Raw genomic sequence first — 20548 nt, forward strand, 5'->3', positions numbered from 1 at the left:
TAAATTATCCAAAGTCCCACCTTCTCCCAGTGCAGAGACTCGAATTCATAGGAGCTCTGCTGGATTCTCGGATGGCTCGTGCCTATCTCCCAAAGGCGAGAGCCAACAACTTGTTGTCCCTCGTCTCACGGGTGCGAGCGTCTCAGCAGATCACAGCTCGGCAGATGTTGAGATTGCTGGGCCACATGGCCTCCACAGTTCATGTGACTCCCATGGCCCGCCTGCACATGAGATCTGCTCAATGGACCCTAGCTTCCCAGTGGTTTCAGGCTGCTGGGGATCTAGAAGACGTGATCCACCTGTCCACGAGTTTTCTCAAATCCCTGTATTGGTGGACGATTTGGTCCAATTTGACTCTGGGACGCCCTTTCCAAATTCCTCAGCCACAAAAAGTGCTGACTACGGATTCATCTCTCCTGGGGTGGGGAGCTCATGTCGATGGGCCACCCAGGGAAGCTGGTCCCTCCAGGAACGCGATCTGCAGATCAATCTGGAGTTGCGAGCGGTCTGGAACGCTCTGAAGGCTTTCAGAGATCGGCTGCCCCACCAAATTATCCAAATTCAGACAGACAACCAGGTTGCCATGTATTACATCAACAAGCAGGGGGGCACCGGATCTCGCCCCCTGTGTCAGGAAGCCGTCAGCATGTGGCTCTGGGCTCGCCGTCACGGCATGGTGCTCCAAGCCACATATCTGGCAGGCGTAAACAACAGTCTGGCCGACAGGTTGAGCAGGATTATGCAACCTCACGAGTGGTCGCTCAGTTCCCGAGTAGTGCGCCAGATCTTCCAGGTGTGGGGCACCCCCTTGGTAGATCTCTTTGCATCTCGAGCCAACCACAAAGTCCCTCAGTTCTGTTCCAGGCTTCAGGCCCATGGCAGACTGGCATCGGATGCCTTCCTCCTGGACTGGGGGGAGGGTCTGCTGTATGCTTATCCTCCCATACCTCTGGTGGGGAAGACTTTGTTGAAACTCAAGCAAGACCGAGGCGCCATGATTCTGATTGCTTCTTGTTGGCCGCGTCAGATCTGGTTCCCTCTTCTTCTGGAGTTGTTCTCCGAAGAACCGTGGAGATTGGAGTGTTTTCTGACCCTCATCACACAGGACGAAGGGGCGCTTCTGCATCCCAACCTCCAGTCTCTGGCTCTCACGGCCTGGATGTTGAGAGCGTAGACTTTGCCTCTTTGGGTCTGTCAGAGGGTGTCTCCCGCATCTTGCTTGCTTCCAGGAAAGATTCCACTAAGAGGAGTTACTTCTTTCTTTGGAGGAGGTTTGCCGTCTGGTGTGACAGCAAGGCCCTAGATCCTCGCTCTTGTCCTACACAGACCCTGCTTGAATACCTTCTGCACTTGTCTGAGTCTGGTCTCAAGACCAACTCTGTAAGGGTTCACCTTAGTGCAGTCAGTGTATACCATTACCGTGTGGAAGGTAAGCCGATCTCAGGACAGCCTTTAGTTGTTCGCTTCATGAGAGGTTTGCTTTTGTCAAAGCCCCCTGTCAAACCTCCTACAGTGTCATGGGATCTCAATGTCGTTCTGACCCAGCTGATGAAACCTCCTTTGAGCCACTGAACTCCTGCCATCTGAAGTACTTGACCTGGAAGGTCATTTTCTTGGTGGCAGTTACTTCAGCTCGTAGAGTCAGTGGGCTTCAGGCCCTGGTAGCCCAGGCTCCTTACACCAAATTTCATCATAACAGAGTAGTCCTTCGCACTCACCCTAAGTTCTTGCCAAAGGTTGTGTCGGAGTTCCATCTGAACCAGTCAATTGTCTTGCCAACATTCTGTCCCCGTCCTCATTCCTGCCCTGCTGAACGTCAGCTGCACACATTGGACTGCAAGAGAGCATTGGCCTTCTATCTGGAGCGGACACAGCCCAACAGACAGTCCGCCCAATTGTTTGTTTCTTTTGATCCCAACAGGAGGGGAGTGGCTGTGGGGAAACGCACCATATCCAATTGGCTTGCAGATTGCATTTCCTTCACTTATGCCCAGGCTGGGCTGGCTCTTGAGGGTCATGTCACGGCTCATAATGTTAGAGCCATGGCAGCGTCGGTAGCCCATTTGAAGTCAGCCACTATTGAAGAGATTTGCAAAGCTGCGACGTAGTCATCTGTCCACACATTCACATCTCATTACTGCCTGCAGCAGGATACCCGACGCGACAGTCAGTTCGGGCAGTCAGTGCTTCAGAATCTGTTCGGGGTTTAGGATCCAACTCCACCCCCCTAGGCCCATCTTTTATTCAGTTCCAGGCTACACTCTCAGTTAGTTGGAAAAATTGTTAGGTCAATCTCAGTTATGTCCTCGCCGTTGCGAGGCCCAATTGACCATGTTTGTTGTTTTGAGTGAGCCTGGGGGCTAGGGATACCCCATCAGTGAGAACAAGCAGCCTGCTTGTCCTCGGAGAAAGTGAATGCTACATACCTGTAGAAGGTATTCTCCGAGGACAGCAGGCTGATTGTTCTCACAAACCCCGCCCGCCTCCCCTTTGGAGTTGTGTCTTCCCTTGTTTTGTCTTGCTACATATGGGACTGACGAACACGAGCTGGTTCGGGCGGGAAGACGGCCGCGCATGCGCGGTGCGCATCGGTGCACGAGGGCTAGCAAAGGACTTTGCTTGAAAAGTGTTCCGATTAGAGGGGCTGCCGTGGACGTCACCCATCAGTGAGAACAATCAGCCTGCTGCCCTCGGAGAATACCTTCTACAGGTATGTAGCAGTCGCTTTATTTTAGTCCACCCTAGCTAGTTTGGAAAGGGCAGATAAGGGTGAGGAATAAGTAAATACAAGTGCACAGTAAAGATTGGGCACTGGAGAATACAAAGAAAAGGATAAGGTTGGCATCTGTTTCAAACTTAATTTACAGTGCCATTGCAAAGATCTCTGATCATTACCACACATTCACTTACCTTTTATAAGCACTCGTATGCGCATATCTTTCACAGTTAGTGGGCTCAAATGTGGAAATGTAAGCATCCTGATAACTATAACTCACAGAAATAATGTATGAGTGTTTATAGAAGGTGAAAGGTAATAACATAGTCTGAAGCTGTGGTAATGGCATTACTAATGGAATTTCAAACTTGAACTAGTTCAGTCATCTTTCAAAATGTAAAATTGTAAGCAAGACCTCCTACCAAGATGATAGGTTAATCTATTTTTATAGATTTAAGTAGCAGTAATGTGCAGCTTTCAGACCCCATTAACATTGTATCTCTTATACAGCTGAATTGATTGTTTACACCCTCAAAGTTTTTGTATTACAGAATTCCATTTTGTCCAATTTTGAGAAGACATTATTACATCATCTGTTACTTGATTTGCAACTGAAATAGAGCAATGTTTAAATAAAATGTTTAAGCAGCATTTCCTCCATTCCATTTGGAAACAGAACTAATTATAAACAAGCAAGTTTTTATTCATTTTTCTTTTGTTTCATTAAGATATATCCCACACTCTCCCCCCCCCCTCCCCCCCTCAAACCTGGTACAAACTTCCATTCTCCCTTCATTGGTCCCCTCCCTACATTTCCTAATCCTAAGGGTCCAGATGGGATAGGAGTGATCCTCAGTTGCTGATGTCCTGATGATTCCATTGTGGAGTATTATTCTGATGGGCAGCTTAGTCAGAATAAATGCTGGGATCCTGGCACCATGAGCCTTCGTTTGCAACGAACAGGGGAGTTTCCCACTGAACAAGCCCCCCCCCCCCCCCCTGCCAAGATCTCCAGCTGCTTTGCACCTGTTCCTAACTTACCCATCCCTGGAGTTCAACTGAGACAGATACTAGTTTTTAATGCATACTGCCTACATTGTGCACTACAAATTAAAACTTTGACATAAAATGTTGACATTGTAAGCAGTGTACTATTGTTGTTTGAATATTTTTACTACTGTAATTGTCTATTGCTTATGTTTGATTTATTCTTACTGTACACCATCTTGAGTGAATTCTTTCAAAAAGGCAGTAAATAAATCCTAATAAATAAAATAAAATAAACTGAAAACATTTGAAACAGAAATGTAAAAGAATACCCCTGTAAACTGCTAAGGTTACTTTCCAATGTTGTATCTGGTAAATTATGGAAAATTGTTTCCATATGGTTTAAAGCGCTCAGTATGCTCTCAGTGTTATACTCTGAGGCTCTAAATGCATGCCTATTCTTTGACTTTTGGGCCATGATGGTTTAATTTTTGGGTTAACACAGATTCTCTTCTGTCTTTTGAATTGGATCTCTCTGTATTCTAACAGGAAGCCCAGATTCACACTTGTTGAAAATAGTGAGTGTAGAGGAGCATGCTTAAAGTGTGGTTACTTTAGATGGGCGTGGTGGTGGAGGCATCTGTATACCCAAAGAAGTTATATTAAACCTTATACAACAGAGAGAGAGTCTCAGCTATAGACATGAACATATGATTCCCCCTTCCCCCTATTCTACCAACACTCTTGCCCCCCTTATCCTCCCCCTTTCCATTAACTAGAGTGTACTGAACATCCCAGCTGACCATTGTTTCTTCAGTGAGCTATTTACTACCCCTTACCCCTTCTCCCCTTCAGTCTCCACCACCCCCCAGCTCTCAGTAGCTAACAGACACACACATATATGCTAGCACGTAAGACATGCATGTTCTGGAATACCAGCACATACATGTATATGTTGCGGTGTTGTGCCCATTGACGTTTTGGACATTGACACTTTTGAAATGGATGCTCTGGCTGCAACTAATTCTATGTTGGCAGATCTGGTTCTAAAATACTAGAAGAACTTGAGGCATCCCAACCTGGACATATCAATTCTGTTTTGTAATTCCTTTCTAAAATCCCATTCCACAGTTGTCATTAACTTGTGAATGAAAAAAACCTGTATTTTTATGGTTAGATTGTTTGATTTTGGTAAGGCATCCTCTGTTAGTATTTTAGAGAACTAAAAATCTTAAAAATCTAAAAAAAAAAAAAATATGCATTTGCACCTGCATTTTAAAATAACGGATTCTCTGTCATTTATTTTCTCATTAGGTTGCTGCAGTAAGCACACTTGTAAACAGAGGAGCATCACCTAAAGCATTTGTGTTCAGAAACTACAACCATCTTCCAGGTATCCAGTCTCACTATTTGGGAGGTTGTCAGTATAATCTATGGCAAGCCATTAGAGCTTCATCTGCCGCCCCAGGATACTTTCAGGAATATGTACTGGGTGAAGACCTTCATCAAGTAAGTTCTTTTTGTTATTGTTTCTTTTTATTTTTGGGGTGGGGGTGTTAATTATTTCTCACCTTTCTTTCCTCCCTTACAAATTCATCATTTTTTTGAATAATTATTTGCTTGTTAGTGATGGAACAACTGTAGATATCTTAAATTGGAAATTATTTCACAGTGTAGTATGTGGCCCAGGTCACTTCCATATAGAAAACATGCCTGGATGCCAGGCTTTCTGATGGCATATAGAATACCTTTTGATGCAACTTTGTTAATGTCACTCTGTTGAAGTGATAGACAGGATCACCCTTGATTGGATGGACATTCATACCTCAAAAAAAATTCCAGCTTTTACACTGACATAAGGCCTATCTGTTATTTTTATATCTTGAAAATATACATGCCTATTGTCATAAAAAGCTATAAGCATCCCCATCTTTTCTCTCTCTCTCTCCCCCCCCCCCCATCTTTTCTCTCTCTCTCTCTCTCTCTCTCTCTCCCCGCCATCTTTTCTCTCCCTCTCTCTCTCCCCCCCCATCTTCTCTCTCGCTCTCTCTCCCCCCCCCCCCCCCCCCCCCACACACACACATAATTTACTTCATAGTAAAATTAGCATAATTTGGAAAATTATTTTAGAAAAATCGATCCAGATATGCCCTTGAGTTAAATAACTTCTGGTGACCACACAGTGAGGACCACCCCCTTCTTTGTGGTTTTCTTGGCATAATACAAGAGTGATGGCCATTGCATTCTCGTATGCAGTCTGAGGCACCACTATGAGAACCAGGGGAACTGGGTTCAGTTCCTACTGCAGCACTTTGTGACTCTGGGCAAGTCACTTAACCCTTCATTGCTTCAGGTACAAAATAAAGTACCTGTATATAATATGTAATAATATGTAAACCACTTTGTAACCACAAAAGGGCAGCAAATCAAATCCTATCCTCTATACCTATGTTGCTGCTGCCCAACATGGGGGACATTAACTGGACTGGCATCACTGCCAAAATCTGCCTAGCATCAGGTCCAAGGCAATGGGGGATTAAGTATCTTGGCTAAGATCACAAGGAGCTGCCATGAGATTCGGACCTCGACTTTCCTGTTCCCAGCCCACTGCTCTAACCATTAGGCTAAATTTCCACTCCTTTAGAAACATATTCATGTGGAAATAGCAGTACTTAGATGTGTAGATTGCATACATGAGTAAATACTGATTTTACAAAGCCACTGTTTACAAGTGAATATCCACACCACATAGAGATTTCAAGGCGATCTGACTTGGGCGGGACTGAAATCTACGAAGGGCATGCACATGCGTGTTGAAAAGCTCCCATTTCGGGATTAATACTGGCTCAAAGGCACAAATAGGTTTTAAGAAATTTCTTGTTTTGGTCAGGGCTTTACATGAGGGATCAAGGGAATCATTCTTTTCAATCCCATGCATTTCATATTCCTATCCAGAATTGAAACCAAGTTAAAATTATGGCCTCCCTACTTAGTTGGTGCCATTTTGTACATGTGGAAATTGTAAAATTGTCACTTCTATATAGAGGTGCCAACACTTCCATGTGGAAGCTGCTGGGTCCATGCCATTCATCCATTTTTTTCAACATGGCTGCTCCCACTGCATTTGTCTGTCATATATGTGTACTCCTGCAGGTATTTTAGCAAAGGCTCTACATTGGCAGATCTTCTTTTTGTAAAATGCCATCAGAGCTGAGCATGACTTGACCTGGATTTCTTAATTTTGATCTCTACGTAGGTGGGCTCCATGATGTTTCTCAATGCTTGCTTTCAATCAGCTGATCTTATTTGAATGTAATGATGATGCCCAATTTAACCAGCTTTATGAGACGTATTTGGTAAATGTTCAGAACTTAGGCTTAGAATTCACATTAAATCCTGTTCTTTTCAAATGAATGCAGAATCTTCTTTTCTGATTCAGTTTCAATGTTCTTTTTTGTTTTCCTTATACAAGTAAGGTAAACAAGAAAACAAGTCAGTGAAAGCAGTTATTAATGCAAGGCATGTCTGTCCAGGCAGTGATGTGAAGTGGTTACCATGGAGTCAACAAACCCTGCTTCCAAATATCATACTCTGTATTGCCAAGTCATATATACCTTTCACACTTTACTAATTTACACCCTTCGCATAGCTTAGCAAGAACATTTAAATAGAACTATGGCCTTAAGTAAAACCATGGCAGAAAATAGTTAAGTTGATTCATATTTGCATTAGTAATCCAAGAGAAATGATAAAATCCAAGCCAGTTAGTGCCAGGTAAAAACAATTATATCTATTCAGTGACAGTTAACTAATTTAACAATCACATATGTAACTGCCACTTTTCTATAACTTGCATGCAGATCGTTGTGAGCTAAACATCAAGTTGTGCATGCAGATTTATAGAATTAGGTTTTGAGGGTGGAATATCCTGTGACTCAGGCTCTGAGGGGAGAGGTCCTCATGGCAGACAATGCGGAGAGGCGGTTTAATCTTGGCTCTGAAATAGCAGACACTGCCAATATTGGAATTTTCTCATGATACCCCTTAACAGAGATCTGGGCTTTCTAGCCCATTATAAGCCATACAATTGTAAATTGTACTGCTTTGTTTGTCACTCTCCTGTCTCCATGCATATCCCCCTGTCTCACCGATCCACCTCCATCCCCACCCACCCTGTTAGATTGTCACTGAAATGCTTTGATGTCTCACTTATATATACTGTCATCTACCAAGATTTGCTTATTTCCAATCTGACGAAGAAGGGCAACCTTCGAAAGCAAATCAAGAAATGTACTAAGTTATGTCCAATAAAAAAGGTATCATCTTATTTTCTTTTTCATGTTTTATTTTGTTTCATTTCTATTGATTACCTTTAAAAGTGGACTAACACGGCTACCACACCTCTCTACTCATGATACCCCTAAACTGCAAGTTATAATTTTAGACACTCTTTAGTTTTTTATTGATGATTTAAAGAAATCTCCCTTAGTGCAGTTTCAGGTTTAAGATACTCAAGTTTCAAGCTTGTTAGAATCCACAGCAAATTATTCACTTTAACTAGATGATCATGAGAATGTGTTAGCAGAACGTAAAAATAAACTTCAAGAATTGGAACAAAAGAAGGTTAAATTAGACACTTTGGATACAATTGTTATGATGGACACCATGACGCTAAATAGATTTTTCTCATTCATGCAATGTACAATATATAAATTTTCCAAAATCATCAGGAGTTTCTGCTATGAAAATGTTGTCTTAGTATTTGGCAGAAGTTTTGAACTTTTTATCTATGCCAACTATTTTGAAGACATATTATGTCCCAATTATACCTGGAAATTCGCTGTTGAGGAATGTAATCCATCTTTCTGATAGTCTGACTGTTCAGTCTGAAAATTTGGTTGATTAGTCAAGGTATCGGCCTGCTTATCCGACATTGCTGCATGGATGTCCAACCGCCACCTGAAACTGAACATGTCCAAGACTGAGCTTATCGTCTTTCCACCAAAACCCACTTCTCCTCTTCATCCACTCTCTATCTCAGTTGATGGCACCCTCATCCTCCCCGTTTCATCTGCCTGCAACCTCGGAGTCATCTTCGACTCCTCCCTCTCCTTCTCTGCGCTTATCCAGCAGATAGCCAAGTCCTGTCGCTTCTTTCTCTTTAACATCAGCAAAATTCGCCCTTTCCTCTCTGAGCACACCACCCGTACTCTCGTCCACGCTCTCATTACCTCTCGCCTTGACTACTGCAACCTACTCCTTACTGGCCTCCCACTTAGCCATCTATCCCCCCTTCAATCTGTTCAGAACTCTGCTGCACGTCTTATATTGCGCCTGAACCGGAACCAATATACTCATATTACCCCTCTTCTCAGGTCACTTCACTGGCTTCCAATCAGATACCGCATACAGTTCAAGCTTCTCCTTGTTACCTACAAATGCACTCAGTCTGCAGCCCCTCATTACCTCTCTACCCTCATTTCCCCTTACGTTCCCGCCCGTAACCTCCGCTCACAGGACAAATCCCTCCTCTCAGTACCCTTCTACACCACCGCCAACTCCAGGCTTCGCTCATTCTGCCTCGCCTCACCCTATGCTTGGAATCAACTTCCTGAGCCCTTACACCAAGCCCCCTCCCTACCCATCTTCAAATCCTTGCTCAAAGCCCACCTCTTCAATGTTGCTTTCGGCACCTAACTTTTATACCTTTCAGGAAATCTAGACTGCCCCTATTTGACTGACTGTACATTTGTCCTTTAGATTGTAAGCTCCTTTGAGCAGGGACTGTCCTTCTATGTTAAATTGTACAGCGCTGCATAACCCTAGTAGCGCTTTAGAAATGTCAAGTAGTAGTAGTATTAGTCAGGAACATCAATTTTGATTGTAATTTTTAAAACAACTGTGATATCTGACTTTATTTTATATAAATTCTTTAGGTATATAAGGGTGAGGCAAACAAAAGTAACCCACTAGAGTTTTTTCCAATTTCTCAGCAACTGCTTTGAATTTCAACGAGAAATTGTATGTACTTATTTAGTCACCATACTTGCGTATTACTGTTAAAACAACATTTAATTGTCTTAAGCTATGTGATTCTACTGACAGTTTAGTTTTACTACCTAGAGATTTTTGTGCATTAAAATGCTCAAAGTCAGTGTTTCCCAAACTTTGTGCTGCAGCGCATCGCTCCCTACATTCTCCTCCCGCAGGTCTGCTTCCTGTTTCTTCCCACGCCGCTGCTGCAGCGCTTGCAGCTTACATTTTCAGGCCGTCCATGATTCACACAGGCACTGCAGGGACTTCCCTGTGCCGCATCCGGTCCTCACAACAGGAAGTTGCATCAGAGAGGACTGGACGTGGCAGACTGGGAAGGCCCCGGAGTGCCTATGTGAATTGAGGATGGCCCGAAAATGTAAGCTGCAAGCATTACAGCAGCGGCGGGGGAAGGAGAAGGAAACGGCAGCGATCTTGGACTTGCAGAAAGGCAAAGATGCTGGTGTGAGAGGAGGGGGCTGCAGGAGTGCAGAAGTGTGCTGGTGAGGGTGCTGCAGGGAAAGGGAGACCAATGTGGCTGGAGGGGGGTGCGGGGACCCATGTGGCCAGTTGCTGTGAACTGAAAAAGTTTGGGTGCCCCTGCTCAAAGTGTCCACCCTCATCTGGCCTTCGGTCACTTTGGGAAGTTCTTAACAGCCTTGTCAATTGATCCCTATGGTGGGCTGTCCCATATCATCTACAGTGCTTCCTTGAGTTTGGTGATTGTTTGCGGCTTTGGGTGGAGCTTGTGGTAAGCCTCCAAATTATCATATTATCAGATACAAATTATTCAAAGTATTGTTTACAAAAGTGTGTCACTCATTAAGCTGGTACCCCATTTTTTTTGTTTTTCAAATAATGGTAATTTTACAGTTCAAATATTTTTGAACATGCAAAAATCCCTGGGCAGTCATTCTAAAAAGTCTGTAACTTCAACATGTTTAAACGTAAGCTCATTCCACTTGGCAGATAAAGGTAAATAGTAACAACAAATAAAGGTGTAGAATTTTACATTGAAATTCCAAGCGGTTTCTGAGAATATAGCAAAAAAAAAACCTCTAAGGGTTTTACTTTTTTTGCTTCACCCTGTAGACAGGAATTGTTTTGGGGGAGTGAAAGTTTGTATTTCTAGATGTGGCAATGGCCACGCAATCATGATTTTGGCAGTTGTGTTTCTCAGGCCCAATGTTCAGCAGTTAGGTGCTCATTATTCTTTAAAATTTCCTTGTAAATGCTTGGGGTCCTTTTGCAAAGGCGCAGCAAGTCTACTGCAGGCTTGTACCTGGGGCAGTGGAGGGTTAAGTGACTTGCCAAGGTCACAAGGAGCTTGCAATGGGAATCAAACCTATGTTGCCAGGATCAAAGACCACTGCACTAATCATTAGGCTGCTTCTACAAGCCATCACAACTGTCTGTATTTTTGTCTGATAAAAGCTCTGATATCTCCTCATCAGAGAGTGTTTTATAGGCATCCACCCCTAACTCCTCAACAGAAGTCTGACACTTTTTTCCTTATATGTTATAATCATAAATTAACATGAAACAGAAAAATGCTAGTAGGAAAATGAGCAAAACACAATACAATCCATTTAATATAATTAAGTATACAAGTCCACATTGTGTGGAGACCATACATAATCATGAATAGTTTAAGTACTAAAAAAAAAAAAAAAAAAACAGGCACCCAATCCAATTTAATCTTGACCCATTATACCTGCTCACCTAAATAAAGCCAATCAAGTTTCCTACTTTACTTTCTCTCTTCCAACCAAATAATTCTGCAAATGAATGGTGTAAAAAAAAAGAATCATTACCCTGAGCTACCAGGCACTTACTTGCAAGAAAATTTTAAAAAGAAAGAGGCGCCCACATCCAAAACTCTAGGTTTTAGCTGCAGAAATGCCTTCTGTCAAAGCTGTGTAGATCTGGCAAAATCAGGGAACATTTAATACTTTCTGACCTTAAAAAGAACATTTTTCTTTGGAAAATGAGCCTTCAAGACCAACATCTTATGAGCCTCAATCCTAGCTGCAGTGCATGCCCGTTGGCGCGTCACCAAAGGGGCAGAGCAACTGAGGAGCAAGGAGCTGATCATTCTGTTCCCTTCTATAGAGAAACGGGAAGAAGGAAGAGCACTCTTCCTGCCTATGCAAAGGGACCAATAGGCCAACATGAGCAACAGATAATGGTGGCCCCCATAACAATGGTGAATGTGAATACTGTTTCCAACCCTAAGTTTTGCCTTTCCTCTGGGGGTCATACCCCATCCCCGCAACCTGCTGTGTCACAGGAGAAGGTTGGTGCCCCCTGTTTGGAGGGTGCCATAGACTCAGAGCTTCCCCGGTAAGAGTTCCTGCTCCCAATACTTTGCTTCGAACATTGGGGGGGGGGGGGGGGGTAAGCTTTCAACTCTAGATACCATCTCCAGTTTCCGAGCTTGCAAATTCATAAGAGGGTTCCCTGAAGGATTTACTGGTGGTCATATCCAGAATGAAAAAGTCTTTGCAAGATAATTTAGGTTTTTTTTAAGTAAATTTACTCAGGATGCATCATGAATTGCTAGATACTAACACCAGATTTTCTGGTGTTGAACATTGACTGGAAAGGTAGAGAGACAGTTGTCTTCCTGTTAATTGGCTATTTCTGTGGCTATGAAAGTTTAATTATCCGTACTCGGATGGAAAATCTAGAGAATATTTCAAGGGCTCGCAATTTGCAGCTCTTAAATTTTCTTGTGACTCACTTTGTATCACCAGTGGAACTCATTTAGATGCATTTAAAGGATGTTTTATCTTTATCTTTAGAGAATTTGATTATTGATAATATGTATTGTTTACCAAGGGATTCCAACTTGGTTAATAGGGAGAGATATCTTGATGTTATAGATTCGCCGGACTGCTTGGATTTAACTAAATTTTTAAAATCCTTGCAGGAGTCTATCTTAGAGGGTTATTTTGTTGGTATCTTTTCTGACAGAATTCTGACGACATAGATTAGGTCTGAGTAGCACTAGTAGCTTTGTTTCATATTCATTTTTTTCTTCTCCCTGTGATTCTAGTTTCATCCTAGTTGTGGACCATATCTATTAGAGCAATTAAAATATTTCTTTCCTTTATTGTAATGTAACTAGAGTTATATAATATTTTCTTGTTTTGCTCTAATATTTATTTACAAGTTTGTATCCTTGGGTGTGTAATACTGAATATATATATAAATGAGTAGAAGATCTAATAGTGAGGAATATGTAAGATTCCCAGCACACGCTTTAGATATTTTCTGAAAAAGCTCTGGAAAAATCTCCCATGCTCACAGAAGTTAGTCTTGTGACCCAGCCTTGTTAATCATTTTCTTGCTGTCATCAGAGAGCAGCATTTTCAGATAAGCAATTACCTCCTTCATTCCACCTACAGTATTTCTTTTTTCGTACATAGGTTTATGTATATATCAACTGCCTGACACAAGAAGGTACATTTTGTGCTTCTGTGGTTCAAAGCAAGCAACCAATATATTTCTGTTAATTCTATTCAGAGAATAGCATGCTGCAGTTGAAATAGAATGGTAATGAAGGATTTGGAGGTAGTAAACAAAAGTTGCATCCCTTCATTTGAAGCAAGATTGTTGATTCTCTTGGGAAAATAAACTTTCCTGTCTCTTCCTGTTTCTCTTTATACTGGAAGAGAATAAGTGGTTGCCTGGCAGTAGAAACTAAGGCACTTGCCAAACTTCTAAATGGCTCTTTCATACCCTATTTCTATCTTTGTATTTGGATAAAAATATGTGAAGCTTTCACTGGGAGCTTGCATCAACATTTCAGTTTATTTATATATATATATATATATATATATATATATATATATATATACAGTGGTGGAAATAAGTATTTGATCCCTTGCTGATTTTGTAAGTTTGCCCACTGACAAAGACATGAGCAGCCCATAATTGAAGGGTAGGTTATTGGTAACAGTGAGAGATAGCACATCACAAATTAAATCCGGAAAATCACATTGTGGAAAGTATATGAATTTATTTGCATTCTGCAGAGGGAAATAAGTATTTAATCCCTCTGGCAAACAAGACCTAATACTTGGTGGCAAAACCCTTGTTGGCAAGCACAGCGGTCAGACGTCTTCTGTAGTTGATGATGAGGTTTGCACACATGTCAGGAGGAATTTTGGTCCACTCCTCTTTGCAGATCATCTCTAAATCATTAAGAGTTCTGGGCTGTCGCTTGGCAACTCGCAGCTTCAGCTCCCTCCATAAGTTTTCAATGGGATTAAGGTCTGGTGACTGGCTAGGCCACTCCATGACCCTAATGTGCTTCTTCCTGAGCCACTCCTTTGTTGCCTTGGCTGTATGTTTTGGGTCATTGTCGTGCTGGAAGACCCAGCCACGACCCATTTTTAAGGCCCTGGCGGAGGGAAGGAGGTTGTCACTCAGAATTGTACGGTACATGGCCCCATCCATTCTCCCATTGATGCGGTGAAGTAGTCCTGTGCCCTTAGCAGAGAAACACCCCCAAAACATAACATTTCCACCTCCATGCTTGACAGTGGGGACGGTGTTCTTTGGGTCATAGGCAGCATTTCTCTTCCTCCAAACACGGCGAGTTGAGTTCATGCCAAAGAGCTCAATTTTTGTCTCATCTGACCACAGCACCTTCTCCCAATCACTCTCGGCATCATCCAGGTGTTCACTGGCAAACTTCAGACGGGCCGTCACATGTGCCTTCCGGAGCAGGGGGACCTTGCGGGCACTGCAGGATTGCAATCCGTTATGTCGTAATGTGTTACCAATGGTTTTCGTGGTGACAGTGGTCCCAGCTGCCTTGAGATCATTGACAAGTTCCCCCCTTGTAGTTGTAGGCTGATTTCTAACCTTCCTCATGATCAAGGATACCCCACGAGGTGAGATTTTGCGTGGAGCCCCAGATCTTTGTCGATTGACAGTCATTTTGTACTTCTTCCATTTTCTTACTATGGCACCAACAGTTGTCTCCTTCTCGCCCAGCGTCTTACTGATGGTTTTGTAGCCCATTCCAGCCTTGTGCAGGTGTATGATCTTGTCCCTGACATCCTTAGACAGCTCCTTGCTCTTGGCCATTTTGTAGAGGTTAGAGTCTGACTGATTCACTGAGTCTGTGGACAGGTGTCTTTCATACAGGTGACCATTGCCGACAGCTGTCTGTCATGCAGGTAACGAGTTGATTTGGAGCATCTACCTGGTCTGTAGGGGCCAGATCTCTTACTGGTTGGTGGGGGATCAAATACTTATTTCCCTCTGCAGAATGCAAATAAATTCATATACTTTCCACAATGTGATTTTCCGGATTTAATTTGTGATGTGCTATCTCTCACTGTTACCAATAACCTACCCTTCAATTATGGGCTGCTCATGTCTTTGTCAGTGGGCAAACTTACAAAATCAGCAAGGGATCAAATACTTATTTCCACCACTGTATATATATATATATATAATTTATGCATTAAAAGATGGAATCCATCCCTGCACTTCAATCGACTAAACCTGGTCTCAAATTTTGCTGCCCCTCTCCTCCTTTCAGCTTACCAGAGCACAGTTATCCAAAGGGACAAAGGAAATCCTCAGTCCCTTCTACCCTATAGCTGGCATACTCCAAAATGGTACTGACTTGACTTCTCAGTGTCATTTTTTGCATATAAAACTGGCAGAACAAGAGATATTGGAAGGCTCAGGTGAAATAGTTGAAGTGGAAGAAATGGGAGGGCTAGATTGGAGGATCAGTTCAGTTGGTGGAGTAGGATTGCTGCCTGTCAGATATTAATGTACGCTGTACTTGTAGAACATTTTGCCCAGTCTTGTGGAGTTTGCAGACTCTTTCTCTGGAGAAGGAAGAAGAACTCGGCTTACTAGTAGTCAAATGGAAAGCGTACAAAAAAATATATAGTCCTTCCAACCTATGATGATATCAATACAACATCAAGAGCTTCTGCTATGGGAATTAGCATCCACAGATTCACCTGGCTGAGGTCTCAAATCTACGATCCTTCCATGGGAAGAGGTCAGGGTTTTTATTCAAAGTATTTCCTGATCTCAAAGAAAATGGGAGGCTTCCATCCCATCCTTGACCTATGGGCCATTAACAAATATCTTTCCAAACAAAAGTTCAGGATAGTTTCCCTATGCTCCCTAATTCCGCTCTTCCAAAAAGGGGACTGGCTATGTTCTTTGGATCTGGCGGATGCTTATACCCATATACAGGTACATCCAGGTCACAGGGAGCATCTTCAGTTTGTTGTAGGGAAACACTACTACCAGTATTGTATTTTGTGTTTTGGCATTGCATCAACACCTTGAGTTTTCACAAAATGCTTAGCAGTCGTGGCAGCATACCTACGCAGACTGGGGTTACAGTTGTTTCCTTCAGTAGAGCAGCACTAATGATATACAAAGTTTTAAAGGGTCATTCCTCTGTTTTTGAAACTATATTGGTTACCTGTGGAATCTCATTTAATTTTCAAGCTATACTCTCTCATTTTTCATATTATTCAAGGATTGGTCCTTAGCTATATGTTGCAGTTTATTAATCTATCCTCCAAAAATTCTGATTCAGCTTCTAGGGATTTCCTAGTTTTACATTATCCAAATCTGAGGAACATTTTTTTATAAAACAACATTTTCAGCACTGTTCTCCTATCAAGCTGCTAGGTGGTGGAATAAACTTCCCCCACCTGACAAAATGTCAAACTAGTTATATCCGGTTTCATAAATTGTTAAAGACTTACTTGTTTCAGAGGTTTGTTGTTTTAAGGTAACTATTTTAGAATTTTGTTGTTAACACAACTTTTTAACACTTAGCTATGCTATTGTTTCAGTAATATAATTCCTGGTAATGCTCAGTCTCAATTTTGGCAAGCCACACTGAACTCTTGAGACAAGTGCAGGATTATAAATGTCCCAATGTAATGATTGGCTAGAAAAAGCACATCTTTCAAAGAGTACAAAGACCAGGGAACACTCAATGAAATTAAATGGAAATACGTTTAAAACAAATAGGAGGAAATATTTTTTCAAAGAATAGTTAAGCTCTGGAATTTGTTGCCGGAGGATGCAGTAAAGGCAGTTAGTGTATCTAGGTTTAAAAAGGATTTGGACAACTTCTTGGCAGAAAAGTCCAAAGTCTGATATTGAGATGGACATGGGGGAAGCCACTGCTTGCCCCAGGATTAGTAGCATGGAATGTTTGGGTTTCTGCCTGGTATTTGTGACCTGGATTGGTCACTGCTGGAAGCAGGATACTGGGCTAGATGGACCATTGGTCTGACCCAGTATGGCTGTTCTTATGTTCTTAAGTTGCTTACCAGTAAAATTTAAAAAAAAGGGGGGCGGGTTCTTCACAGATAAATTAGGAACACAATCCCATCCACCTCCCCAAGAGTTAATTGAAGCTCATACTAACAGAGGTCTCAGTGCATTGGCACTTACGCATGGAAAAGGCACACATGCTCAGTATTTTTCAAGTTGTTTCTGAGCTCTTAAGAGTGGGACACCACCCTTGAATAATGTCACCCCACTTGTACTGTATGTCTAATATATCCTGTTCTCTACAGAGAACTCCTGTTTTAGGTAATCACTTCATTATACGGTATTTTATAAGCTGCTATAGTTTGATTTTAGAAACCTTTCCTATTGTTTAGATTTTTCTCTGTTTATTCATACGTTCATATCTTATGTTGAGTGTTAGGAAATAAATTCTGCAATACATAAATATCAGATTTTAAAACACTGATAATTGCTTTTAAAAAGGCTACCATGACTGACTGACTTTATTCTGTGCTGTGATTTTCCTCACTGTAGGAGTTGCACACGGTTCAGTTAATCATTAATCTATTATAGCTAAGGGTGAATTGAATTGTAAGGTCATTTTACAGCTGGCAAAGTACCCTGTAAGCACATAAATATAAGAATTCCTTGAATGAATTCCCAGTGTTCTTAGTATAGAAGGAATTGAAATCTGATATGGAAAAGAACATTTAAAATGGATCAGTAGAACAAACAAGTTTCAATCTGTCTGATCTCAGAAATCATTCTCTGTATAAATATGATTTAACTGATGTGTTTTGTTTTCCAGTGCCAGGAGCTTTTCATTGTATGTTCAAATAAGGTCATTATTCATTTACAAAAATAAAATATAAAAAATAGAATTGCCATGCTGGTTCAGACCAAAGGTCCATCTACCCTGCATCCTGTTACCAACAGTGGCCAGTCCAATTACCTGGCAGGATCCCAAAAAGTAGCAAGGTTCCATGTTACTAACCTCCTCCCCCTCCCCCACCAAGGGATAAACAGTGGCTTTCCTTAAGTCTACCTTTACAGTTTATGCACTTTTCTTCCAGAAATTTGCTCACACTTTTTTTAAACCCAGCTACTCTATTTGCTTGTATCCCATCCTCTGGCAATGAGTTCCAGAGCTTAACTGCACACTGAGCAAAAAAAAATATTTTCTCTGATTTTTTTAAAAATGTACTGCTTGGTAACTTTATGGCATGTCAATTTATCAGTCGATTTGTATTTATCCATTCTACTGTAGAGACCTTTGTTATATCTCCCCTCAGCTGTTTCTTCTCCAAACTAAAGAACTGTAACCTCCCTACTCTTTCCCCATATTAGTCATTTCATCCACTTAATCATTGTGGTTGCCCTTCGCTGTACCTTTTCTGGTTCCACTATATCTTTTTTTGAGATGCGATGACCAGAATTACACACAGTACTCAAGTGTGGGGCAATACAGAGGCATTACAATATTTTGTGTGTTATTCCCTATTCCTTTCCTAATAATTCTTAACATTCTGTTTGCTTTTTTGGCCTTCTGCATACTGAGCAAAGATTTCATTCTGTTCTCTACTATGACAGCTAGAAATGTTGAAAACAATTTTCATTTTAATGGTTAGAATTTCAAAGCAGCTGCACATTTTGCAGAATTATTCATCTTGCCAGTTCTGTTCATTTCTTTTGTGAGTGATATTGCAAAGTGTTTAGCAGCAAGATTTATCTTGTTACAAAAAACACAGATATGCAAGAGTAGACACTTGGTGGAACAGACAAAATGAGTGATCACATGCTTAAAGATTACTTGCAAGAAAGGTGCAGTCATGTGTAGAAAAACAAGGGAGCAATGTGTAGAAAAACAAGGGAGCAGTGTGTGATGATGAGTGAGATAATGTTGTGCACCAAGCAAGAGAGACCTCAGAAGGTATCAAAACAGTGCTACATGCAGCAACCAATGCCATAAGAATGCTAGGGTGCAAGGGAGAAGCAGGATAATTAAAAACAAGGAGATGCCAAGATGTTGTAAGATACCACCTATTTTGTCCAGTTCTAGAGGTTGCATATTGAAAAGAATATGGATCAGTGTTGTTCAACCATTTCACATAAGGAAACACACTGTAGTTTATTTTTCACGAGGTAAGAGTAATGTGATTTGATATACCGCCTTTCTGTTGTACAATCAAAAGCATTATACATTTATTATACACAGGTACTTTCTCTGTACTTAGTGGGCTCACATCAAGTGACATCAAATTCGAGTACATCAGCCACATGGACACCTGAATGCGGAGTTCCATAGGGAATCCCCCCTTTCACCGACCTTATTCAACCTAATGATGATACCCTTGGCCAAACTACTATCAAACCAAAACCTCAACCCATACATATACGCTGATGACGTAACTATCTACATCCCATTTAAGCAAGACTTAAAAGAAATTTCCAATGACATCAACCAAGGTCTACATATCATGCACTCATGGGCAGATGCATTTCAGCTGAAACTTAACGCTGAAAAAACCCAATGCCTAATACTCACCTCTCAACATAACACGAACAAATTTACCACCATCAACACACTAAAACTGAACCTACCAATTTCAGAAACCCTGAAAATTCTTGGAGTTACCATTGATAGACACCTAACACTTGAAAATCATGCGAAAAACACAACCAAAAAGATGTTCCAATCAATGTGGAAATTAAAAAGAGTAAGACCATTCTTCCCAAGGACCGTCTTCCGTAATCTGGTACAATCATTGGTACTCAGTCATCTAGACTACTGCAATGCACTTTACGCCGGCTGCAAAGAGCAAATACTTAAAAAACTCCAGACTGCCCAGAACACTGCAGCTAGACTCGTATTCGGAAAACCGAAACTATGAAAGTGTCAAACCTCTACGAGAGAAGCTACACTGGCTCCCACTCAAAGAACGCATCGCGTTCAAGGTATACACCCTAGTTCACAAAGAGGCATATTTTCAAAGCACTTAGCCTTCCGAAGTTCCATAGAAACCTATGGAACTTTGGAAGGCTAAGTACTTTGAAAATGAGCACCAAAATCATCCATGGTGATGCTCCAGTCTACATGTCAAACCTGATAGACTTACCACCCAGAAATGCCAAAAAATCATCTTGCACATTTATTAATCTTGATTTCCCCAACTGCAAAGGCTTAAAATAGAAACTAACGCACGCATCAACTTTTTCCTATATGAGCACACAATTCTGGAACGCGCTGCCACGCAACCTAAAAACGATCTACGAACTAGCCAGCTTCCGCAAACTATTGAAGACCCATCTCTTCAACAAGACATATAACAAAGATCAAGACATGTGAAATTCCCCACATGCACCCAGAACTGTCTTATAATATATATCTTGTTTATCACTACTATGCTTTATCATTATCATGTAACCCAAAATCCTTCTGTAATGCCAAATGTCTAAACTGTCCTATCTCCACTATTCATGATGTAATGTAAGCCACTTTGAGCCTGCAAAGAG

General features: G+C 41.6%; 1 protein-coding gene across 2 annotated transcripts in view; it reads left to right on the plus strand.

The window, feature by feature from the left end:
• Positions 1–20548, plus strand: part of PNPLA8 (patatin like phospholipase domain containing 8) — a 123571-nt gene that overhangs the window by 76851 nt on the left and 26172 nt on the right. For both annotated transcript variants that reach the window (XM_030215919.1, XM_030215918.1), the window contains exon 8: positions 5018–5212. In XM_030215919.1, the coding sequence (XP_030071779.1) occupies positions 5018–5212 (195 nt within the window). The remainder of the gene's footprint in view (positions 1–5017; positions 5213–20548) is intronic.

This window comes from Microcaecilia unicolor, chromosome 10, assembly GCF_901765095.1.
Source record: "Microcaecilia unicolor chromosome 10, aMicUni1.1, whole genome shotgun sequence".
In the NCBI taxonomy this organism is placed as follows: domain Eukaryota; kingdom Metazoa; phylum Chordata; class Amphibia; order Gymnophiona; family Siphonopidae; genus Microcaecilia; species Microcaecilia unicolor.